At 37.9% G+C, this 27,468-nt stretch overlaps 1 protein-coding gene across 4 annotated transcripts in view; it reads right to left on the bottom strand.

Moving 5' to 3' along the window:
* Positions 1-27,468, bottom strand: part of Spin1 (spindlin 1) — a 68,250-nt gene that overhangs the window by 14,493 nt on the left and 26,289 nt on the right. For 2 of the 4 annotated variants that reach the window (XM_026407385.2, XM_026407386.2), the window contains 2 exons: positions 23,839-24,048; positions 13,410-13,458 (listed from right to left, as the gene is read on the bottom strand). In XM_026407385.2, the coding sequence (XP_026263170.1) occupies positions 13,410-13,458; positions 23,839-23,890 (101 nt within the window). In that variant the 5' untranslated portion in view covers positions 23,891-24,048. The remainder of the gene's footprint in view (positions 1-13,409; positions 13,459-23,838; positions 24,049-27,468) is intronic. The other 2 variants (XM_026407387.2, XM_077792170.1) reach the window with 1 other exon arrangement.

The following is a 27,468-nucleotide window of genomic DNA, read 5'->3' as shown; positions in this document are numbered from 1 at the left end:
CTTTAATTCAATCAAACTACAACTACCCAACTTAAAGAAGGGCTGACCACGTGAAATAGATTACAGCAATCACCACAAACTCATATTCTTATGTAACATGGATTCATTTCAAATCAAAAGAAATTCATAACTATTCAAGTTTGCCCATTTTAATGCCCTACTAATTCTGCTCCTACTGGCTTCAACAACATGAATAAACTACACATTTAACTTGTACTTAGACCAAAGTCTAACAGACACTGATACACACCAAGAGTGAAAATGTTAAGGGAGCTGAAAAGGTCTATAGGCATGAAACTCATTTGGTATCCCATGAGGGAAGAGACTAGTATGTGACATAGGTTAAGTTAAAAAAAAAAAAAAAAAAACAATTTATGTAGGTTATAATACTTAAATCTATAGGTGTATGTATATATATATATATATATATATATATATATATATATATATGGAGTTAGTCTAAGTCGGAATAATTTATTCTGGGATGGTTATATAAATTCAGCCAAGTCAGACTTCTTGGAGGGGAGACACCAGAGCCAACAAAAGTACTTGCCTCAAGAGAAAAACTCAGCATGGAGCCTAAGCTGGGAGCCTGGAAAAAGGGTCACAAGTTAAGTGCAGGAATGCTGGGTTGGGAAACCACCCCATCTTACCTCTACCCACAGAGTTCTGGAAATACCCAGCACACCCTTTCTTCCAAGGAGGCAGAGTCCTGCCTTGAGGACACCCCATTAAAAATCTAATCCCAACTAAGCAAGGTAAGGGCAGAGGAAATGAGAGCAGAAGGTAGAGGAATGATCCACCTCCTGAAAGAAGTAGACAGAGATGCCTACAGGAAGGGGATTTGTTTTAAATATGTCACAGGAAAACAGCAGAGGCAGCCTCAGAGCTCTGAAGCTAGTGAAGTCATCCTGCAATCTTCTCACCCCTTCTCAGAGACATAAAGATCACGGCTGTACAACACACAAGGAGAGCTTAAGAAACAAACACCCTTGATGGACGGTCTCATGGGCAATGAGGACAAGCAGAAAAATATGTCCATGAAGCAGATGAAAACTGCTATCCAGCATTAAGCAAACAGAAGGCACTGCAGGAAGAACTGCGGTGGGTCCATGTTACAGGTCAACTCACAGTGTCCCAGGGTGCCAAAGCAGGGTTTCTGGGGGTGACTGTGATAGTGTTTTAAAAAGAAACTAGCATTTGAATCCCTGGGTTGAATAAAGATCTGCCCTCACCAGTGTAGGTGGGCCTCAGCTAGTCTGTTGAGAGCCTGAACAGAAGGAAAGGGAAAGAAAGGAAAGAGGGAGGGATTCACTCCTTTTCTTCCAGTCTGCTTGCCAGAGCAGGACACAGTTCAGGTGCAGCAGGCCCCCCCCCCCGCCCCCATGCTTCTCAGGCCTTTGTACTTCAACCTAAAGACACCACCAGCTTTCCTGGGTCTCCTGTCTGCAAGCAGTAGTCTTCCATGGGACTTGTCTGCCTCCATATCACATTAGCCAACACTGCATAATAAATCCCCTTTATATTTATCTATCTCCCACTGGTTCTATTTCTCTGGAGAATCCTAATATAGGAATAGATATCAAAAATAGAAAAGCTCAGAAATAAGACAGCTAGACAAGACACGATGTGAGAAAAAGTCAGACAAGGTAAAGAAACAATTAGCAATTTGAAAAATTCTTTTAGACATGAAGACTAAACTAGATGAATAGGAGAAGAAATAACACCATGGGAGCTTTGTAAGGAAAATGCATGAAAAGTTAAAAGAGATGGTCACACATAACCTCTATAACAGAAGTGTCACAATCTTAAAAAAAAAAAAAAAAAAAGGAGGAAAGCAGCCCTTAGAAACACTAAAAACAATAGTTCACATTAACTTTCCTAAAATAATAAACACTTCAATAACACACACAAGCCCTGGAAAATCGGGCCCAGAAAGACTGATGTTCAAATATATCCCAGTAATTAGATCTTAAAGAAAATACCACCCCTTTGGGGGGGCATCATGTGTTAGGTAAAGAAAATGTATATTTTGGCAGCAACACTTTGTGCCAGATGACAATGGGTAACAGATGGGAAAGGGGACCCTAGTCCAGGATTCAACAATCATCTAAGAATGTGTGTTTACCTTCAAGTATAAAAGCCAGATAAAACTGCTGCAGACACGTGAGAAAGTAAAAACACTGTCCCAATAAATGTTTTCTAAAGAAGTTATAGGTCTTTGCGCTTTGAATCATCAAGGGCTCATGGAAGAGGCATGAGAATAGGACTGGTAAAAGCAAAGGATGGATGTATTTAACCACAGAATGACAGGGACAAGAAAAAGAACAGGAAAACAATTAGCCCTTGAAAAATGCAAGGGTAAGTAAGGAAACCAACCCCTAGTGCAGTTAAAATGTCCACATACAGCCTACTGCTGTCCAGAAGCCTTCCTGATAACATAAACATATAGTTTGTACATGTATTATGTACAATGAAAAACGTGCAGGAACTATGAGTAATCGTTCACTCTCTGCTTGACCTAGGAAAGAGGAGCTGCTTGCTCACGTGGAGATAAATGCCAAGTGGTAGTTTAAATGGATGATCACCATACTTACATGGCAACAGCAACAAGAGGGGACTATGAAATCACAACAGCAGAGCAGCAGGTAAACACAGTACCTTTATGCAGGTATGACTCAATGCTACACCTTCATACTGGTTCACATTTCTCTCACTTGCAAACCATGCATGGATGGTTCTCTCAGTGCTCGTGACCATGCATTTTGATAAATTTTACCTTCTAAATTGGAAGGTAAGTGCATTTTATACAGTAAATGATAAAACAGACAATAACCTACATGCATCTTATGGTATTCATGATTACATTTCCCCAACTGTTTCAGTATTTCTAGACTCCATGGTTCATCTAAAAGTTTTGTTTTTCCCAAAAAAATCTCCCATAAAAACACCCTTGCATAAATAGACCAACCCAGTTCAAACTCATGTTGTTCAAAGGTCAACTGTAGGGTGCAATTTTCAGCTGTTCTGACATTACAGATTTAACACAATTCTCAAAAATAAGAGGAAAGGAAATGCAAAATAGAATAAGGGGGCTGACCCCTAATCAACTTAAGACAGAAGTGTATTCGATGGAGAAAGACAGGAGAGGGCAAAGAGCTCAAATCAATATTGTTCACAGTAATATCACCTTAAAAATGATTTTGCATTCAATCCCAGCAACCAAAAAACACTGCAATCTGAAACTCAATGGAGAGGAAAAAAGCATATATGAAGCACTATCAAGTATGTAACTTCTAAAAAGTATACTTCCAGGTATTTTCATAATTTCTAGGAAGAGGCAATGATATCCAATTGGCTTCTTAGAAAACAGCTGGTAAAAATTACATTTTTTGTTTTGGAATACAGGAATCCTAGCAATATCTTTTTTTTCCCCTTCAAATAAAATAATCAATTACATATCTTCTTTTGATTTTTAGGCAAACGTCCCTGTAATTTCCCTTTACAAGACTAGGCTTTGGGGCTGGGGATGTGGCTCAAGCGGCAGCATGCTCGCCTGGCATGCGTGCGGCCCGGGTTCGATCCTCAGCACCACATACAAACATAGATGTTGTGTCCGCCGAAAACTAAAAAATAAATATTAAAAAATTCAAAAAAAAAAAAAAAAAGGACTTGGCTTTCTTCACACTTAAAGCAAAGGCTAAAATAGGTTCCCAGATTTCATCAATCTGAAAGTACATGTACCATTTTGTAGTTTTCAGACATTTCATCATAGCCACCAAAATGATTCGGCCACTTCACCAGTGTGCTAGTTAATTTTACACATGTCAACTTGGCTATGTCACTGCACTCAAATATCTGGACAAGCAACAGCATAGAAGGCACTGTGAAGGGTTTTGTTATGTTTTGAAGCTGGAATTAACATTTAAATCTACACACTCTGAGCAAAGCAAATTACCCTTTAAGGTAGGCAGGCCTCATTGGGGGGGGGCGGTTTGTGGGGGGGTGGGTGTCCTTCACAGAGACTCACAGAAGGAGCTTCCTCTCAGCTTTTTTATACTGGTTAGCCCTGCAGATTCCAGATTTGCCAGGCCCCCACAATTGTGTGAACTAATCACTTAACCCCTGTGTATGCACATGCTCTCTCCCCAGAGAAAGGTTCTCCTTTCATTTTCTTTTCTCACAGAAAATGAAAAGAAAACTTCTCTAGCAAAGAAATAGTTCCCTACGAGTTTCAGAGAAATAAATTGACCACTTTGATTTTCAACAAAACCACAAGAAACTTAGCCAACAGCAACAACATTTCCAGTTCAATCATGCTTCCTTCCCACACTTACTTCTGCACAAGGGGAATCTGTAGTTCCTCCAGATAACTTTTGATATAGGTCACTGAATCACATTTCAGTATAAGCCAATTTCATGCCAGGCATCTTCTGGGGTGGGAATAAAGTCTCCTCCTTCCTTTAAGCTCTACCAGCAGCTGGAATCCTTCTCAGAACCCCTCCCATGTACTTCGATTTTAAAGATGTGCAATCCTTCTTTTCGGGTAGATTTTATTTCCTTACATCCTCTTAATAAGAAAACTTTAAACATTAATTTTTGCTGTGATAAACAATATTAATAGTGTTATTCTTCACATTTTGCTTCGTTCAATTTGACTTTTGTTTTCATTTCCTCTTTTTCCATCTATGTAGTTATAATAAATGAGGTTCCTTCACACCAAATGAAGCTTCTTGTATAAGCAATTTATCTTTTTTTCCCTAATATTCTGGCAATTCCAAATATACCAAAACTTATATTTATCTACTAAAATCTATATTCAACCTGAACCTGTTCCATTTCTCCCCTAAATAAGATAATTCTAAAACCAAAACAAACAAAAATCCTTTATGAAAGAGGGAAAAAATAAAGTCATACATGTCTACTTCTATAGCACTATCTTAAGAGTATTTTTAAAAAGAAAAAAACTGCTGTATTTAGAAATAATTTAGCGAATAAGGTTTTTTGTTTGTATTTTATTTCTTTGCTTATGTGGTCATATTTTTCTAGAAACATCCTTTGGTAGTAATTCTTTGAGAGTTCAGAACTTCTAGAGATTCACGAAAGCTTCAAAATTTTATTTTGCCCTCACCTCTAAACTAACTGCATATACACAGGAGGTTCAAAACCACGGGGCGGGGCACAGCTGAGTTGGCAGAGTGCTTGCTTTGCATGCATGAAGCCCTGGGTTCAATCACTTGGGGGAGGGAGCGTCCCTCACCTCAGTACTTTGAGAAAAAAATTTTTTTTTCATTTCTTACTCAATCTTGAGTTACAGCTAATAGATGCTAATCTGATTCTTGTTCCTTTAAGACAATCTGGTTTTCTCTTAAAATTGTTTGTAGAATTTTCTTTCTTTCTTCCTAGATTGTGAAATGTCACCAGCATTTTTGACATATTTTAAATTATCCCTCACCAGAAGCTGGTCATGAGCAAATTTTCTTCCATATTTATTCTTTTTTTTTCTCTGCCTTCATCCATTAGGATCTGATTAGACAAGTGCTGGCATGTGTAGATCAATCTTCCATGATTCATTCAAGTGCCTTTGCACACTTTTTCATCTTGAAGAAATCCTGAGATCAAATGTTCTTGAGTTCAGAACTCTATTTTCAGCCCCTCTCTTGTATATCTTACATAATATTTTTAATTTTTATAATCTAATCTTAAATGATTTTAATAAACATGCTTTCTAGTCTGTGAGGAGAGTCTCCATTTTTTCCTGACTCTTCCATAAAAGAAATTCTTCAGGTTGGTCTCCTATGTGTTGGGTTTGTTCTTGTTGTTGTTGTTGTTGTTTTCTACATATTTGGTGAATACTGGTTTGTATATTTTTCAGAATTAGTAACTTTCTTTCATAAGCTTAGTGCTCCTTAGATACCTGATGATTCCTGTTGTTTCTATTTATAAATGTCAAGACTGAGTGCCATTTGTACCAGCAATGTATGTCAACAGTCTCTGGCCTTGAAGCTCTGACCCAAAGCAAATGCACAGCAGCCAGGAAGTAAGAGGGGACTCCACAGTTGAGTGGGTGATGCTAGCACCTTCCATTCCAATGCCAACTTATTTCTATACAATTGATCTTCTCACCCATGAATGAATGATTGCAATTGTGCCCAAGCCATTCTGCTGTGTCGTCTAGGATCAACATTGTATGTTTACTTTTGGGAGACTTTTTGTTTTTTAGACTTTTTTTTCCCGTTGCAAGCACTTAAATTCCTCAGCTCAGCGTACCTCCCACTTCCCCTCAGTTCAGGGCTTCACAAATACTGGGAAAGCACTTTCCACTTAACTACATCCCTGGCCATTAAGTACAATTTTAATATAGCTTCTTTCCTTGTACTTCAAACATTCTAGAATATTTTCAGTGTCTTGATCTGCTAATAGGAATACTTTTCTATATGACTTTAAAAACAAACAAACAAAAAAAACTTCAGATATTGATCATACCATTTTCTGTTGCTTTATGTAAGAGACAGAGCCTTTCCAGTGAACACTCTGGCAATGTATGTCCAAAGTGTTACTGTCTAAGGCTGGAGATACAGCTCAATGGTACAATGCCTGCTTAACATGCATGAAGCCCTGGGTTCAATCCAATTTTTTTTGTTCTGTTTTGTTTTGTTTTTTGGGGGGTACCACCCACAAACCACAAAGTCATACCATCTATAGTATTCATGTCCCAGTGAGTCCACATCTAGATCACTGAAAGAAAATAATGGATGTGAGTAAAGATATAGCTAACAGAGGAAACTGAAGAAAAAAAAAAATTCCCTGTTCCCTCTACTTCCTTGCTGCCAGGTCCTGAGCTCCAACATGCATTTCCACCATGATGTTCCGCTCACCTTGGGTCAAGAGCTATGGAGTTGGATGACCATGAACTGAACCTCTGAAATCATGAGCCAAAATAAACCTTTCTTCCTTTAAAATTGTTCTTGGCAGGTATTTTGGTCATAACAGTGAAAAAGCTGAACAGTCATGTTTGACATTTTTTCACATAAAAATTTTCATTTAAATGAATAATTTTAACACTTAGCATTAAAGTAAAATCATTTGCTTTAAAAAAAAATGTTCAAATAGGCCCCAGTGATTAAATCATTAGCATATCACTACAACACTGTGACTGTAATGAAATAACTACATAGCTATTACATGCAGAGAATAATTTAGAAAACATTTAAAAATACAAATGTAGAAAACACAAAGTTTTTATACAAAATTATCCATAAAAATATGTAGGAAAAGACTTTCAATGGCATTAGAATTTTTTTTTTACTGATTTTCTTATTTTTTAGTAGAATGCATTCTGACACATTGTACAAAAATGGGTAATTAGATATTTTTTATTTCCATTGCCTTTTTTGGTGGAAAGCAAAGTCTACTTTTAGAATTCCATTAATTCCAAAAGAACTAAAGTAAATCTAATTTAGATAAACTTATTCCCAAATTAGAAATATATAGAAGCCTTTCCAGTAACAAAAGCTGAAGGTAAACATGAGTAGTAATTAATATTGACATAATACTTATTAAAAATCAGGAGTCAACTTTCTGATTGGGCCTTGAATGCACAAGCTGCTCAGAGCCAAAGCTAACAAGCAAGGGTGTTTTCAAAATATTAGGCCATACTCTATATTAATAAGGCAGGCATATGTGAGTTAACAAATAAACTTCCTCCAACTAGCACCTATTTAAAAACAGGCTTAGAACTTCAATAACAAGTGACATATGAAGCATATTTATTTGACAAAATGCCAGTATTTTATTTTTTGTGGTGCTAGTGATTGAACTTAGGGCCTTGCAGATGGTAGGTAAGCGTTCTACCTCTCAGCTACATCCCCAGCCTAAAATGCCAATAATTATTAAAGCTGGGTAAGGAATGAAAAGTTTATTGTATGTTCCTTTTTTTTTTCAGTCTCTTCTGGATCATTCAATCTAAGATAATCACAAGCAGAGAATTGTAAAGGACAACTGAAAATAATTTCAATTTAAAATCACAATTGAATGTAGTAATTTTAAATATAGTGATTTTCTTTGAATACAGTGACTTTGATTTAAATGCTCTCTCAATATGCCTTTTAAAAAGTCCTTCAATCTTGTCATTTCTTAAGAGTTTAAACAACAACCCTCATGAAGGGCAATATTATAAAAGAAAGGCCAAGATATATCCATTTAACCTAGGACAACCTGATTCCCGTTATTAATGAAAGGCTATACTGTGTTATGACTGAAACAATTCAAGCAAAAAAATAGAGGAAGCCACAAATTAAATATCTTTTATTGTTTTTCAATTTCTAGAAACTCTTTCTTAAATGATTTCAGAAAAAAGTAAAGTGATGAAAAGGCATCAAAAGTGATCATCAGGCATGAACTGATAATGCATTAGTTAAAATGCTATTTTCCTATAGTTTGTAATGCAACCACTCTTCATTGACATAATTTTGGTCATAATCTCCAACCACAACTCAATTTAGTTCTCCAACATGACCAAGATACCACTTTCAGTAACAGTTCAGGCCTGTTATATCTGAATCACTTGGAGAGCTCCTGCAAGATTCCCACTGTACTCCCAGTCCAGAAAGGCTCTGCATCTGGCAGCCTGTAGAGGATCTAGGAAATCCTAACAGGCACCCAAGTGACAAGGTCTTCTGTGATCTACACACCACACTTTGGGCAGTACTGATTTAAAATAAAAAAACAACTTCTGTGTCCATGTTCCAAAAGGGTAAACTGAGACTGTAGGTGACATTGACGTATCTGCTCAATACTGAAGTTTTAAATTCTAATGACTTTGTCATCAAGAACAGAGTTCTGCCAGGCGTAGTCGTGCACATCTGTAATCCCACCACTCAGGAGGCTGAGGCAGGAGGATTAAGAGTTCAAAGCCAGCCTCAGTAACAGATAGATGCTAAGCAACTCAGTGAGATCCTGTCTCTAAAAAAAAAAAATAATAATACAAAATAGGGCTCAGGTCAAGTGCCCCTGAGTTCAATCCGTGGTACAGGAAGGCAAGTAAGGGAAGGAAGGAGGGGGAAAGGAAGGGAAGAAAGAGGGGGGAGGGGGAGGGGGGAGGGAGAAAAGTCCTGTGTTGAAAATCATTTTTTTCTATCCATTTGGTTTAATATCTTAATAATTGTAAAAAGCAATTTATGGTGGCCATTATTTTAAAGCATTATACATGTAAAATTCACTTGTCAATTATTACAATTCTACTATGAATCAATAAAAGCCTGTCACATACTATGTACTTTGATGTATGAATTAATTATTGCTGCTCTTTCCAGTCTAGTTAGTATTATTATATAAAAGTAACTCCCTTAAGAGATCCAGCAAATTTTACAACAAAAAATTGGCTAAATCAAAATAAATGTCTTTTTGCAAGATACAAGCTAGCAAGTAGAGAAAAAATTGCTTTGCTGGTAACTGTTATTTTATAAAAGTTCTATAATGGCTACTGTCATTCCCCAGCTTAAGGTGACAACATAAAAATAAGGTGGAGAAAAACAAGTCAGTCTTCCATTCAAGTCATTGAAAGTCCCTCTACACACTGTGCAGCAGCACTCTGATAACATGAGAGTTGTTTACTGCAAAATTTCAAATGTCCAAAGGATCTCCACAACTCACGGCATGACAAGAGTTATTGCAGGTGACAAAGTATTAACTGTTCTCACAAACTAAAGACTGTCAATATCACCTTTATAATCTGGGTCTGGAATATCTCCCAAGTTTGTGTATTGAAGGCTTGGTCCCCAGTGGAGCATGTGCATAGGGGGTGGCTCTGAGAAGGGCCTGGATCATGAAGGATCTGACCTCATCAGTGGATTAATCCATTAGATAGATTATAATCTGAAAGGTCTCTCTCACTGTTTCTCTCCCCCATGCCCCTACTCCTACCCCTGCTTCCTGGTTGCCAGGAGCCTCTGGCACCCTTCTGCTATTACATTCTGTTCACTTCAGGTCCAAAGCAATGGACCAGTCGACCATGAGCTGAAAACTCTGAAACTACAAGCCAAAGACATGCACTCCTGGAATGTACTTTCCTCCTTTAAATTGTCTGGGTCAGGTATTTGTGTCACCGCTCAAAAAGCTGCCTAAGACAACCATGGTGCATTTAGACACCTGCACCAAGCGTTATCTAGTCTTCATATTCACAACTGAAATAACCCATTTTCCAGATGAGACAATAAAGCACACAGCTCTGTAAATATGGTGTGGTAGTTGGTAACATAGGCTTTAGAATCAGACTGTCCCACTTCTGAGTCCTAGCTCCATAAATGATTAGATGTATAACCTTGGATAAGTTCTTTAATGTCCCTAGGTATCAATTTCCTCATTTATAATAAAAGATCCATAGTTCCTATTCTACAGTTACCACAAAAACTACGTGAGAGCACAACAGAAATTAAAAAGGAGCTGAATGACATTTTCTATCAGTAGTTAGTATTTGTCTCTTATAAAATGGAAGGAAAAAAATCTCTACAAAAAATTAGTTAATTCTACTCTATTTTCTAAATGTAAAACACAGACCCCGGGCTGGGGATGTGGCTCAAGCGGTAGCGCACTCGCCTGGCATGCATTCGGCCCGGGTTCGATCCTCAGCACCACATACCAACAAAGATGGTGTGTCCGCCGAGAACTAAAAAATAAATATTAGGGCTGGGGATGTGGCTCAAGCGGTAGCGCGCTCGCCTGGCATGCGTGCGGCCCGGGTTCGATCCTCAGCACCGCATACCAACAAAGATGTTGTGTCCGCCGAGAACTAAAAAAATAAATATTAAAAAAAAAAAAAATTTAAAAATAAATAAATAAATAAATAAATATTAAAAAATTCTCTCTTTAAAAAAAAAAAAACACAGACCCCTTTCCAATAGTACATGCAAATGAAAAACTGTCCATTATTCAAATTCAGGGAATAGGGTGTTGATGTTTGAAAGTGAAAATAAAGCAACAGTATAACTTATTCTTGGATACGGGTATTTTTCCGATCAAGATGTACTTTTAACGCAGCAGCTTTTCTGACTTTGCGGAAAGCCCAAAAAGGTTCATCCACCAACTTTTCCCCAAACACAGCAAGGTGCCCAGCCCAAAGGAAGCACACAGGTTGATCTCTATTTACTTAGAAAACAAATTCAAGGGCTGGGAATGTAGTTCAATCATAAAGGACTTGTCTAATATGTACAAGGCCCTAGATTCAATTCACAGCACTGTGAAAAGAATGAAATAAAGAAATGAAACAGACAAAAAGTCATCCACACACAAGCTACTTTAGTCTCAGTACTTCAAACCCAATTCCTGAGTGCTCCTAACACCTCACAGGGTCAGAGGTGACTGCTCTGAGCACAGCTCTATGACTCTCCCTCAAACACCCTGGTTCTTCCTCAGCCCTTCCACACTAGCTTAGTAAGTGACAGAAGGGGTGACCAATGGGAACCCAATGTCACCAGGCCAAAGAGTAGGAGGGGCCTTACTCCTTGCAACCTCTCAAGTCATAGCTGAAGGGGGGGGGGCGCAGTTCTGCTTCTTGATATTTGTTTTCCACAAAATTTTCATTTGTAAAAAGCAATTTATGCCCCAAACCTCACCATTCTGGTCCAACACACATGGGTAAGCTGAGCCCTGGCCACATTAAGGAAGCTGCGAAAACCTCAGTCCGCTCCAAGACCAGCCCCAGGAAGTTCACCGCCACAGCAGCCTCTCCAAAGCTCCATGCACCCACACCTACTCATCACTTCACTCAAAAAACATTAACAACCATCATTTGTGATTTTTGTTTCAGTTTGTTTGTTTTGTTGTTTTTTGTACCCTCTACCCATCCTTCAGAATTACAGAGAACAAAAAAGAGGACTGGTAATTTCTCCCTTCTGCTACACAGTGATGTGTTTTAGTCTTTGAAACAAGTACAACCTGTTAAAGAACCAAATCAAGTTCTCTGAAATGTGTAACATGAGATTAATTTAGTTGCTATGAATATGAATTTACAGTTTTTAATAGGCATGTTTATTTCTTTTGCTTTTAAGGAATTCAAACCTGTGAGATAATGAGTACATAGTATTTCTTACAAACAATATCAGATTTGGAATCTACCTTATACAAATGCAATAACAAAGGGCTCAAACACATGAATGTCAGAAATCCTAATAATATTAATCACAAATCATTATTTGAACACATGTAATAATAGCTAAAACAAATACACAATAACATTCCCACAGTCTTTTAAATGGCAAAAATATGTTTGGAATGAACTATTTTGGCCTTGCCAAATTGATATTTCACTTGCTTTTTTCCCCCATTAGCTAGTATTTGACTTATCTTTCTCTCATTATCATCTTCTAGTTGAGACAGGAAATGGCTTGCCATTTACGGTAATAACATAATAATGACAGACATATCACATAAATTATCACATCCTCTGACGTGGTAAAATCATAAAGGAATGAGTGAAATAATGAAATCTGATTGACAATTTATTTATTAAACCTCAGGGAAACAAGTAAACTCATCTAATCTTCAAATTTTTATTTTTTCAGGTCATTTCTTAAACTGAATATTATTATAATTAATATTTAATTATACATCATGCATTCATCTGAATGGGAGATGGGAGATGGTTCAAGTATTAACCATTAGAGAAGGGCAATCCTGATTCATCCAGACCTTTCATGAGCAAAAGGCTTCTCATGCTCTTCAGCCACTACAGGGTGGTAACTAATGAGCATAAATAATTTGGAAATAACTGCTACAATGAGGGCCTCAGGTGGTGGTAGTAGAGTGAAGGAGGGCTTTCCACATATTGAATAATCTACAACTAAGAAGACTTTGAGTCACAACAGGGTGTTGGAGTGATATTTACAAGATACAGTAGCAGAGTCACCAGTGCATGGTGCAGGGGGAAAAAGGAGCTTAGTACTGGGGCACTGAAAATACACACCTGTCATTTTAAATACATGGCTACTGAAGCATCTCTTAACATGGGTATGCTTTCTCTAAACTACAAGCTTTTAATTCATTTAACAATGTTATAAAACAGCAAGCTGGGCAGCCCTCCAGCATAAGACACATTCTTGTGAAAAGCAGCTCCCGGTGTAACAGTACATGGGGACCAGGAGAGGAACCCTGTTACTCTCATCATTACTGCTCTTTCCTGCCATCAGGTTCAGTAGGCTAGAGGAAAGATCAGGACACAAAGGACTTTCCCTGTTCAAGGACAAACCTGGAACCCTTCAGCCAGTGCAATAAGAGGAAAGGGACTCTTATTTATTAGGCATCAGGTGAGGTGAGCTACCAACCTACTCACGCAAGAGCAACTCCCACTTGCTAGGCAACCAGAGGTCACAACATGCTATCTAAAAACAACATGCTATTTCAAAGTTGCTTACTTGTGAGATGTCCTCTTCTTCATCATGTTTGCAGACACTCCAGCATGGCCTGAAAGGGGTGAGATACAATCAGTGAAAAGTAGACTAAAAATTAGCATCCAAATAGCTGCTACAGACAATGTGTAAGAAAGTCTTTTGTTTACTTATTCTGAGCAGACTAAAGGCAACAGTTCTCCACTCCAAGTCAGCCAACGCAAAGTCAGAGTTCTATAGCTAAAACTACAACTACAATGAGCAATAGAGAACTTGTCTTCCTGTCATAAACAGCTAGAAAAGAGAACACTGAGGTGATAGGCAGCAAAGGTCTATAGGACCTGAGTACAGAAAAAGAAAAGCAACAGTCCTGCACTGACCGGGAATTCATTCCCAAGAGCAATTTCTGGATGATAGTGTATGAAGGGGGAGCTGGGAAGAACAATGTGGTTTTGCCAAGTGGAAAGTCAAACTGCAGTTAGGAATGAATGGTGGTTCGAAATGAGGACCAGATTGTGGTAAGGAGGAAACTACTCAGAAGTTCAAAGCTCTTCATTCAGGGGAAGAAGCTTAAGTCTTTAGCTAAACACAATTTGTATATAAACAATTCTGAGCAATCACAAAAGGATAAAGTTATTCCAATTTCATCTAGCCATCTCTTGAACACTTGTAACAATTCATTAAACACACACACACACACACAAAGGATGACCCCCTTCTGAGAAGTCTGCAGTAGGACTACAATACAGGTTACTACAAGTCCATACACAACATCTACTTGCCAAAAGAAACTTCAACACTCTTTAATATTAAACAACAAAAATCCCAATGTTCATCAACATGGTGTTTCAAAACACATGATGTGAAATGAAAAATTCACTGTATGTAATTAACAGCAAAACAGACCTGCACACTCGCAATCCTAGCAGCACAGGAGGCTGAGGCAGGAGGAGCATGTGTTCAAAGCCAGCCTCAGCAACTTAGTGAGGCCCTAAGCAACTCAGTGAGAATCTCTAAATAAAATACAAAACAGGGCTGGAGATGTGGCTTAGAGGTGGAGTTCAATCCCCAGTACCCAGAGTTCAATCCCCAGTACCCCTGCACATAAAAAAGATCAACAAACTTGATAAACAGCAGTACATGCTACCCAAAATGGCACACAAAAACAATAATGTGACCAAGGGGGAGAACATGTGCTCAAGACCGTTGCCACAATACTAATATAGGAAACTAAACTCCAAGAAAGAGGAGAAAGGAGTAAGGAGAAAAAAATGATGAAAGAAAGCTTTCCAGATGTAATAAATAAAGCACAATACCACACGGCCAACAAGTGCAAGGAAAGTGGAATAAGATTTCAGATAAAGTAGGGAAAACAGCTAGAAGCGATTCCAGATTTGCTTGTTAAAAACAATGTAAGGCAGAAAGTAGTAGAATAAACCTTTAAGGTGGCCGCAAAATGAGCAAACCAACTTACCTATAGACAATACACAGGAGAAGTATCTTCCAGCCCAAACACAAAGACAATTATATTAAATGCAAAAAGTCCAATTATGGGCTGGGGTTGAGGCTCAGAGATGGAGTGCTCGCCAAGCATGTGTGAGGCACTGGGTTCAATCCTCAGCACCACATAAAGTAAAATAAAGACACTGTGTCCACCTATAATTTTAAAATTTATTTTAAAAAGTCTAATTATACCAATTAAGAGGCTAGAAAGGAAGAGCCAATTACTGACAAATTAACTTCAGTACAAACACTATTCTAAGAGATCAAAAAGGATATTTCAAAATGATAAAAAGGTCTGTTCATCAAAAAAGTCATAAGATTATTATGACATACATACATATAGACCCTGAGTACTAAAATTCAATCAAAAACTAACAGAATTGAAGACAAAGTCATGTGTGTAACTATACCTATACAACTTTCCTCTTTTACCAACTGATATAATAAGATCAAAAGTGAAATAAAAATCTTGAAAAATTAAAATTAAAAAAAGACAACTTGTGGTTTCTGGTTTGGCACAAAAGGAGTTTAGAAATTGCCAATCTGTCCTGAAAATCAAGTAACAAACAGAACAAACTAAATTTTAAAAAAGAAAAAGAAAACGACTCTTCTTAGATTAGCCAGAAAATCAAAGTCACAGCAAACAACTGCCCCTAAAACTGAAAGGAAAGACAGGCAAATACCAAGGAGTATACCTTAATCTAATCAGATATCTCCATAGGAAGCAGTGCTACAGCAGGAGACCTAAACTGGAGGAGTCAGGACCATTGCTGGAGGGTCAGTAGGGACACAAGCAAAAGACTCTGGAGAAGAGGGAGCACTCTTGGAAGGGTACCCTCATTTTCTCTAATTTTTACTTCCAGAAGACTGAATATCTGGTTCAGACATCCTGCCCCCTAAGAGGGAAGAGGATTATAAAGCGCATGTGATGTTTACAGCTCTGGTGCACAGAGTCACTAAAAGATTTGAGAAATGACCATAGGAATTCAGAATATTCTAATTTTTTAAAAAAGTATTCAACACACAAGAACAGATGGGTAGTATAGAGAGATGGAAACTGGGGGGTGGGGGGAATCTAGACAGATACAGACCCTTCACAAAAAATTAAGTACAAACGGATCACAGACCCAATACAAAATGATAAATGCCTAGAACATAATGGAAGAAAAATCTAGATGACAGAGGTAGAGTACCAGGTAACTTTTTAGATACAACACTAAAGATACAATGTATATATAAATAAGTTAGAAGTTGGACTTCATTAAAATTGAAAATTCTTGCTTGGTATGACAGTGCACGCCTGTAACTCTAGCAACTTGGGAGGCTGAGGCAGAAGAGCGCAAATTTGAGGTCAGCCTCAGCAACTTAATGAGATCCTGTCTCAAAATAAAAAATAAAAAGGGCTGTAGGCTGGAGATATGGCTCAGTGGTTAAGCACCCCTGGGTTCAGCCCCTGTTAGCCCCCAAAAAGAAAGAAAATTCTCTACATATGACACTGATAATACAGTGAGAAGACAAATCTCAGACTAAAAGAAAACATTTGATTAAAAAAAAAAAAAAAAAGAAAGAAAAGAGAAAGAAGAAGTATTATAGCCAGGTGCAGTAGCACATGCTTGTAATCCCAGTGGTGCAGGAGGATGGCAAGTTCAAATCTGCCTCAGCCACTTAGCAAGAGCCTGTCTCAAAATAAAAAATAAAAAGGACTGGGGATGTGGCTCTGTGGCCTTGGGTTCAATCCCTGTTACCAATCAATCATTCAGTCAGAGTTGCCAGAGGTTAATGAGGAGAGGTTAATGGGGGCCCAAGGTTTTTAGGTCAGTGAAACTGCTCCATACAATAGTACATTGATGGTACAACATGTGTCCAAACCCATAGAATATACATTCACTAGAGCAAAGCCTAGCCAGGTAGGGTGGCGCTCACCTGTAATCCCAGCAACCCAAGAGGCTGAGAGGCTGAGGCAAGAGGTTCATGAGTTCAAAACCAGCCTCAGCAAATCAGCAAGGCCGTAAGCAATTCAGCAAATCCAGTCTCTAAAGAAAATATAAAAAGGGCTGCAGATGTGGCTCAATAGTTAAGCGCCCCTGGGTTCAATCCTGAGTACCAAAAAAAAAAAAAAAAAAAAAAGTGAAGTGGAATGTAAGCCTGTGAACTCTGGATGTTAAATATCAGTTCATAAATTATCATAAATGGGTCACTGTGAATACAATGTTGATGGGAAGCCTATACCTGTGAGGGCAAGGGAGATACAGGAACTCTCTGTGCTTTCCACTCCATTTTGCTGTGAACTAAAAACTGCTATTAAAATTCTTTAGAAATGAGGCATCATCGTAGGTCCTCTATACAAACTATTTAAAAAAATTTTTTTCAAAAAAGCATTACTCTACACTTACTTTTCTGTCATCAACATTATATTAGAATAAAAAGATCTGCAATATGTATACAGGGTAAAAATGGGAGTTCATAATCTGCTTGAATCAAATGTATGAAATATGATATGTCAAGAGCTTTGTAATGTTTTGAACAACTAATAATAAAAAAAAGAAAAAAGGTAACATTAAAAAAAAGAATAAAAAGAGTAAGTGGTACTTTCAAACTTGAGGCAAAATTATTTTGAACCCCGGAGACATTTCCACACACAGGATTAAAATTTCCATCTAACATATTATTTTCTTTGTTAGTTACTGGAAGATAGGCTTCAGTTTAAAAAGACAAAAGAACATAAACATACAGAATCCCAGGAGCGGGAAAAATTCAACCTCCAAGTACAGAGGAAAGGTTTCAGCATGATGTGTTTGATATGGCCATCCATATAGATGGGAGCAAGAGATTAAAGATTCAGGGAAGAAATCTCTTTATGTACCTGACTCAAAAAGATGATGGTAAATCACCCATTCACAGACAACAGAATAATAACAATAGCATAAAAAGAGAATAGAAAAAGGAAAGCCAAACAGGCCCTTACAAGTTATTCAGCACACGAAACAGCATTAAAACACCATTTCTTACCCATAAGACAAACATCCAATATCTGATAACATCTGCCACAGAATGAAAGAAATGTTTCCATATTGCTAGGAGAAATGCAAAATGCTACAGACTCCATAGAAGGGATTCTGGTGAGTATATCAAAATTATATGTACACTTTTTGACTCAATTCTACCTCCATGCTGGGGAAGTAGCTCAGTGGCAAAGCACTTGCCTAGCATGTATGAGGCACTGGGTTTGACCTTTTGTACCACATAAAAATAAACAAATGAAATGGGGAAACTTTTTAAAATTCTACCTCCAGAAATTTATCCAGTGACACACTGGCAAGACATATGGACAATGCTATTCACCGCAGCTACTATTTGCAATAGCAGAGAGCAGAAACCCCAAATGTTCAGTATTAGTGGTTACTGAATAAACTAATATGGGACCTCCATACAATGGGGTGTTGTTCAGTTGTAAAAAGTAATTCGGAAGATCTCCATATATTGCTTAGGAGTAAACACCAATACAAATTGTTTAAGAAGGAAAACAAGTAATGGAAGAGTAGAAAGCACATATATACTAACTGGGCACTGGTATGAGTCTGTCACTAAAAAATGGCATTCTATCATCTACCTAAGAATCACTGGCTTTCAGGGGAAAAAACTCCTTTATTAGGTAGCATCCTTATATCCATTTGCAGAATGAAGAAACAGAACCATGATTTACAAGATGAGCTAGCTATTCTATTAGTCAGAAAGTTAAACTGTGGCTGGAGATATAGCTCATTGATAGAGGACTCAGGTAGCATGTGTGACGCCCTGGGTTCGATCCTCAGTACCACAAAAAAAGAATTGAACTGTACTAAACAATTAGGCACATCAGAAACAACATACACCTGAAACTGTTTTAACAGAGGCTCATTCACGTGCATGCTCCAAAATAAGACAAAACTGTTTAATTGAACTTTGTATAGACTCAGATGTTCCAATGATAGAGACCAATGCCTAATTCAGCAACTCATTCAGACTAGAAATTCTAACCAATCCCCATCCACACCAACCCTGACAACTTCAAACCTATGACTCAATCTTCCCTGCGACCACTATTCCTTTTTTGAAAGTCAAGACCACACGCTCCCTCCTGTTTTCAGTGAATTTACTATATATAAGCTCAGCTTTGTGAGACAGGCAGAGGTCACGGGTACAGTTTTAAAAAAGTGTTACAGGAGTATGACTGAAATTTTAAGGGAGAAATCAGGAAATCTGAAATGTAGAAAATCTGAAATTTCATCTCTATGCAAAACACCCATAAATACAGACCCATGAAGTCCCCAATAATTTAAGTGAAGCCTACCAAGCCACAAGGGTCACCACTCCCACACCGCTTCCCACCCTACAACTTAGTGGCTTGCTAGAGGATCAGTATAAGACCATAAAAGACTTAGGGAAAATCTCCAGGCCAAAACCAAAAGCTAAAAGCAAGACAAACTAAGAAACTATTAAATAGTACAGCTTATTCCAGAAAGACTTTAAAAAAATGTAAGCTATATACATCTATGAAAAAAAAGTATGAAAATTTAAAAAGAGCTCTTACGTATTTAAAATGATGACTGAGATTAAAAGAAAAAGGTTGGAAAATAAAAGTCAATAACCACCCTTAGAAAGAATAAGATGAAATGAACGGAAAAGGAAAAAAGAATCAACCTAAAAGATCTGACATCCACACAGCATGTATCCCAAAGAGAAAAAAATTAGAAGATAAAAGAAACAAAATTCCACAATTATAGTATGAATCTACAGACTGAAAACCTGAAACAACACTTACATACATTACCATAAGTTTCACAACACATAAAAGGGAAATTTTCTAAGTTTCCAGAACAGGAAAATAATGATAAGAAATAAAAATGACACCCAACTTTCCTAAAAAATAGAACCCCAAAGACAATACAGCAATGCTTTGAAGATTCTAACTGAAAAGTACTTCCAACCCAGACTTTTACCCAAAGTATTGAGCATAACAACTGAAGACAATGCCAATGTGAAGTCTCAAAAACTAATATTCTAAGAGCATTTTTGAAAAATGTTACTATAGACAATTTCAAACACATACAATAGCAGAAATATGAATGAATTACCACAATTGCCATTCGTAACTTTTAACAATCTATTCATTCATTGTCTACTCTTGACACTTCTTAAGATAAACATGCTTTGTGCCCAGAAAGAATATACATCAAAAAAGGGAAAACATAGCATCTAGGAAACAATGAGATTTTAGCATAAAAGAAAAAAATTTCTGAGGTTGGGTTGTGGCTCAGAGTACAGCACTCAGCTAGCTAGCATGCATGAGGCACCGAGTTCGATCCTCAGCACCACATAAAAGAAAGGTACTGCGTCCACCTACAACTAAAAAATAAATATTTTTTTAAAAAGAAGAAGAAAATTCCTAATTTGGCAATTCCACATCAGGTCTACGGAAAAAAAACCACCTAAAAGAATAAAAGGGCCGGGTATGGCAGTGTACACCTGCAATTCCAGCAGTTCAGGAGGCTGTGGCAGGAAGATCAAGAGTTTAAAGTCAGCCTCAGCACAAGTGATGTTCTAAGCAACTCAGTGAGACCCGGTCTCTAAATAAAATACAAAATAAGGCTGGAGATGTGGCTCAGTGGTCCAGAGGCCCCCAGTACAACCTCCACGCAACCACCGCAAAAATGAAAAAGGTTCTAAAAAACACAAATGAATCATCACCTTTGACTGTGCAGGAAATCATACTCAGAGTTTAGAAAATTAAAAAAGGAAAAGAAAAGCAATCAAAATCCCAAGGGGGAAGGGGAAGGTTGTACCAAAAAAAAAAAAAAGAAAAGAAATTACAGTGCATTACTTGGCTCAATATTCAATATTTACATAATCAAAACTACTACTAGGGGGTTAGTATAAGAGGAAGTTATGTTAAAGAGCCAAATTACTCACCAGAAGCCAATACAAAACATTTAATACAGGAAGATCAAGAGAACTTTGTATATATTTACTTGCAAATTTTAAAATGTAAAAACCAATGAGTAAATGTAAAAATGTAAAAACCTATGCAATACTTTCTGCATTTTGTTACAAGCCTTTTAGTTGGGGCCTGCCGAAGGTCATAAGGGTCACCATACCAATTATGGAATGTTATTTGAGATGAATCAGCCTCTTTTAGGATGAATCTTTTTGCACATGGCCATATCAGTAATTGATAGAGGGATTTAAAAGCAGCATAGCATTTCTCTGTCAAGAGGAAGAATGAATAAAACTTATATTATCAATAATACTGATCAAGAGGTCAGCACTCTTTTTGAAACAGTATAGTACTATGCCATTTTGAAATACCTATCTGGTCTCCGCCAGCTACCTCCAGATACATAACTCCTAGAACAGGGATCACTTTATGTGTCTTTTTTATGTTTAAGGAGATGCCTGGTGGCTGGGGGGGTCCCTAGCTTCAGAATGGGAGCTAGCCACTGAAAACACTGAGGACTAAACAGGAGTGTGTTTAGGAAAGCCTCCCAACTAACACCTGGAGGTATTGGTAGGGTGGTGCACCCTTGATAGTGCATGCATCTAGCTCATCTGTTTCCTTTGTTAATATCTCTCATAGTAAACAAGTAAACTTAAGCATTTTCCTGAGTTCTATGAGCTACTCTAGCAAATGGGATCATGGAAAAGCAAATTTATAGCCAGTTCTGACACAATACTCAGATAGTATCTATCAAAACTGAATTAAGTGGAAGATACTCAGCTGGTATCTGCTGCAAAACTGCTTGGTTGCTGGTGGAGGGAAACCCCACCATTCCACATGCTAGTGACCAGAGATGCTGTGTTATACTGACTATATATAGAGAATGAGGGGTAAGCACTTTGTTCCCTTCCCACATACACTTTATCTCCTTATCCTCACAGTGAAAAAAGAAGAAATAACCCCATTCATGCTCTCTCATGATAAAATATCTTAATGGGTCAAATAGAAACTCTTTGGCCCTATGCTATAGGAAATACTGAAAAATAAGAGAAATCAAAATACTTATTAGGATTAACTTCCCACTTTATTTAAAAAGAAAAACAATCAAATCACTTCTACTACTATACACATCTACACATCACTATGACCAGCCAGCCTTCCACCTAAGAGGAATTTTGTTGTTGTTGTTTAAGTTAGATTTTGGAATGGTATATGTAAAAGAACTATGGGAAATAAGTCATTATTTCAAATAATAGAGAACTGGGAGATCATACTCACTGGCCAATAAAATCCTGAGAGCAATTTTTTTCACTTAATGAAATAAAAATATTTTATTCTAAACAGTAATGATCAATACTACTACTATTACTAAATGTGCCAGGCACCTAGGGAAACACTTGACACACAATATCTCATTTAGTTCTTTTTTTTTTATTCCTTTTTTTTTCCATGTAAATATTTTTCTTTTTTTTTTTTTTATTGTTGGTCGTTCAAAACATTACATAGTTCTTAATACATCATATTTCACAGTTTGATTCAAGTGGATTATGAACTCCCAATTTTACCCCGTATACAGATTGCTATATCACATCAGTTTCTCATTTAGTTCTTAACCTAAACAGCTACAGTAACAGCCTCATATTTTAGATGAGAAAACCTAAGGCTGAAGAAAACTTAAACACATCACATCAGTGTTTATACAGCAAGTAAGAGAAAACTGGAACTCTAAAAGTTCTCAGATGGTCAGGCATAATGGCACATGCCTGTGATCCCAGTAGCTGGGAGAGCTAAGGTGATGATCCCATGTCCCAGGACAGCCTTAGCAACTTAGGGATACCCTGCCTAAAAAAAAAAAAAAAATTAGGGATGTAGCTCAGTGGTAGAGCAATCCTGGGTTCAATCTACAGCACCACCAAAAAAAAAAAAAAAGTCTCAGATGACTTACAGGTCAGTCATCAGTATTCTAAATAAATATTTCAAAACTATATTGAACACTGAAATCAATGTTAGCTTTTAAAAGGGGAGCTAAAATTAAAAAAGGTAATAAGGGGTACTTAAAAATCTAAATCCCAGTCAAGCTAGTTCTCAGTCTTATGAGGTTAACAGACATACCAGAAAATTGACTTAAAAAGCAAACCAGTCTTCAAGGTTGTGGAATTAAAATAACACACCTGGAGGCAGCAGGTTGGGAAGTCAGCTCAGTTTTCTAAGACTATGTGATCAGCAGAGATACCAAAAAGTCAGAGCCAATTAAGCTAAAGAAAGTATCATTTACCTAATTTATAGCATAGTTCTACACAATTTTATTTTTGTTTGGCGTGGGGGGGGGGAGTGAGTGAAAACCAAGCAAAGGCCAGGGATGGTGACTCACATCTGTAATCCAAGAGGCTCAGGAGGCTGAGACAGGAGGATCACAAATTCAAAGCCAGCCTCAGCAACTCAGGAAGGCCCTAAACAACTCATGGGCACCCTGCCTCTAAATAAAATACAAAAAAGGGCTGGGGATGTGGCTTAGTGGCTCAGCACCCCTGGGTTCAATCTCAGGTCCAAAAAAAAAAACAAGCAAGATCCAAACTTCTGTTGTACTAGCTCTGTGCCACAAAAATTGATAATTACTATTAAATATTCATTTCATTTTCATACCAGTATACTTCCTTCAAATAAGCACACTAAAAGCTTTCTTTTTAAATCTATTCAAAATCCTAACTTCATTAAATACAATGCTCATCTAAGGCCTCATCACCTTCTTTGAACAATATCTCCTAGGTTTTAATGTAATCCTAAACACATATTTAGTGAAATCCCTTCCTGTCAAGAAACTAAAGCTGTTTTTTCACATGTGTATGTGTATAAAACACTGGAAATCACCATGCTTCAAGAGCAGCAAACCACTAGGTATTATGTGAAAGTACTCCTCGATTTCATATCTGTCTTTAAAAGTGTATTACACTAGAATATGCGCAGAGCTGCAATGCTTACCTGCATCAGCTCTGGACCGCTGGCCAGGTGTCTTTCCGAATGGGGTCTTCATTCATCTGTATTTATGTGAGCAGCAGAGCTGCTAGACTAGGGTGAAAATTCAATATTCTCCAATTGGAAAGTTTCCACAAAATGTCAGTTTTCTTGTTAATCCACCATCCAAGTGTCTCTTTTAAAAGCTCAGCAAAAATGTGAGGAATCACAAGTGCTCTGTAAAATAGTGAAATAGTTAATTACTAGAGCAATCAAAGCAGCAAAATGCCTAGTGAGCCATTAAAATACAACCTAAAATTTAAATATTTTAACTAAAAATGCACTTTTCCCCCAAAAAATGAATTTTGATTCCTAAGACCTGAATTCCTAACATAGGACAAAGTAGAAGGGCAAAAACAAGGCAATTGTTCCATTAAGACAAAGTCTAGGATAATCCCAAGACCCAAATGTAGTTAGTGAGGAACTATCCTAATGCATTTGGCTGGTAGAAAAGAGTGAATGCTGGGATTTCAGAAAGTCTACACTGGCATGGCCCATCTTCCTGGTAGGACATAATGAACGAGACAATGGGGAGAGCCAACAGGGATGTGTGGTCACTGAAGGGGGCACAGTTAGTAGAAAATGAGTAGACCAGTGGCCCTGGACAGGAGAAAGGATTCTGGCCAACAAAATTTCACTTTCCCGCTTCTCCTCCCAAGTTTCCAAAAACCAGAGGAAGGGTCCAGAAACGCCTTACCCATGCAAGTGTTAAGTCATTTTATGCAAACAGCTTTATTATTTAAACAAATCTAGTTCCAGGAATTTACAGTCCACAGTATATACTTCCATATATATTCTCAGAGAGCATAAAAAAATCCACTATAAATTTCACTTATGATGCTTGGTTCTTATGTTTTAGTCTTTATGTCTGCAATTTATGTCCAATTTAAAGAACTGAAGGGAAAACTTAATCATCTAAAAGACTAAAATATAACCAAATCATTAAAATAGTTAAGATGTCTGATGAAAGAAGGAGAAGACAGTTTAACTTTTAAGGTAGAAATTCTCCACTATGCAGGAGTGGCGGGCGGAGCAGCCTGTAGTCCCACATCTCAGGAAACTACCACTGAGCCCAGGAGTTCAAGGCCAGCCTGGCTGACATTGCAAAACCATCTCAAAAATAATAAATAAAATCCAAATTACATAAACCTTTTATATTATTCAAGGAAGACAAGAGTTAAAAAAAAAAAAATCAATGATTTCATGACTAATTTCTTCCAAAAATGTTCAGGGTGCCTATTGTTGGAAGCTTAGGGTAGACGGGGAAACAACAAACAAATAAGCAAAATAAATTGTGTGTGTGTGTGTGTGTGTATGTGTGTGTAATAGCAATGTAAAGTACTGAGAAAAACACAAAAATAGCACCTATTCTGTAGGTGATACCTCTCAGTGTTGAGGCTTAAGCAAACTCTCCAGTGCTTCAGATAGTATCTCTGGGAAGCTATACCCAGTCTGCCTCCCATCCTACCCAACTAAAGAAACCAGGCCTATGATGAAAGATATCAGGACAACTGGCACCCACCGTCCCCCACTAGCCTACCCACCTGCTTCACTATCGTGATGGCAAAAAGTACGACTTATGCAGTCAAGGGGGAGAAATAAACAAGGTCTACACTTCTTCCTTTCTCAATGCTTTATTCACTCAAGTCACTCAATACAATTTCACTCTATAAATTCTTAATCAAGAAAATGACAATCTAGGCACTGCAATAGACACAATCAATTCACAGCAAACAATTCCAGATTAATTCTAAGCACTGAAAACACACTCAATCTTGACAGGCTCATGACAGACATTCCCTCTGCATGCTAAATTCAAGTGCCAGACCAAAAGTCTCAACCCTTAGGCTCTAAGTCCAGCAGATGCACACTCCTTCACACATGGTGATCAGGTCAGGAACCAAGGCAGGATTCTCCTGGGGTGAAGCTGATGGCTGGTTGAGGAGAGAGTTATAGGGAGAAGTTGCGGCTCTCACCAAAGTCAAGAGTCAAGATGACAGCAGTGAGGAAAATGCAGAGGATCAGGCAAACAATGAAAAGTATTAGGATGTCAGTGTGGGCGTGGGGGGCATCAGTATCACCTGGCTGAATGTCTCTTCATTTGCTCCACTATTTATACCAAATTTTGGAGCTTTTGACCCCCCTTCCAATCGTTATCAGCTGCCACCTGAGTCTCTCAGAGATGTCATTTACCCTGAGGTTAAAACATCTGGTCTGGTGGTCCCACCCTTATCAGCAGGAAGACAACATGCCAGAGGATTCACACTGAGTTTACCAGAGTGAGAAGAAGTGACTTCTTTGTGCCTGAGGGCCATACTGGAGGGCCCATTAGGAGTGTCTGGTGAGACTGCAAGTTTCAAACTGGGGTTTTAAAATGGAGTTGCTGGGCTGGGGATGTGGCTCAAGCCTGGCATGCATGCAGCCCGGGTTCGATCCTCAGCACCACATACAAACAAAGATGTTGTGTCTGCCGATAACTAAAAAATAAATATTAAAATTCTCTCTCTCTCCCTCTCTCTCTCTCACTCTCTCTTTAAAAAAAAAAAAAAAAAAAATGGAGTTGCTTAGGCTCAGGACACACACAAACTCTCACATGGCTCATTTACCTTATTCAGCCTGAGCTTTCTTCATTGAACTCTTTCCCGTGGTGCCATATCCAATTAGATTGATCTCCCTCTTCTGTGTGCCTGCCCACACCTCTCCAGAAGGCAAAGACCACCTTCAGCAAAGTGCTACCTACTACCACCAGAGACCTTCCCCGTTCACAGCTCCCTCCAAAGGCATCTGCTTGTATCTCTCACTGCATTCCATTCTCCAATCCAAAACTTCCATTTAGAAACACATCCCATACACTAGTACTAACAGCTACCCCTTTTTGTTGGTCTCCTGGTCATCTGCACATCTTTACTGAAGACTTTGGTACTGGTTTATTTCCTTTCTATCAAAAGAAACCAATATTCTTGGCAATCCCATCATCCAAACATATGATCTTTTCAATGCCTTCCCCTGGGTTCTGATACACCATCACTTCAAACTCCCTACCATACATAAGCCAACTATTCCCACAGTCAGTCACAACCCAGACCTTTTCTCACCAATAACTATGAATACCTCCAAAATTTCATTTCAAGCATCCCACACTCAATATCACCTCTGATCACTCCAGGTTTCTTACATTAACACTGCCATTCTAACAATTATTTGAGGCAACTGACAGAAGAATTTCAAGATGTTCTAAATTAAGTTATAAACCAGAGGATGGAGGGAAGAAGAGTTACGAGTTCATTTTACACTGACAGATTTGGGCTAGACCAATATAGTGTGGGGGGAGAGGCACCTTCTCCACATTCCCTTCCTCTATTTTGAAGATCAGCCATCAAGGAAAGGCAGCATTGTACTTGTAGAACCAGCAAAAAAGCAAAAAGTACTTCTCCTTATGGAAGGTCCTCTGATCGCAGGACTTTGCTGCATCTTGTCATTATTATTTATAACCAATGTAATCCCAATGAAGTAACTTATACTTCTTTTTCACAGATCATCTTTCTTTTGGTACTGGGGACTGAACCCAGGCCCACTTAACCATTGAGCCACATCCCT

The sequence above is a fragment of the Urocitellus parryii genome, chromosome 13 (assembly GCF_045843805.1).
Source record: "Urocitellus parryii isolate mUroPar1 chromosome 13, mUroPar1.hap1, whole genome shotgun sequence".
Lineage (NCBI taxonomy): Eukaryota > Metazoa > Chordata > Mammalia > Rodentia > Sciuridae > Urocitellus > Urocitellus parryii.
Note: the sequence above shows the minus strand (reverse complement) of the source record. Positions and strands in the feature narration are given on the sequence as shown.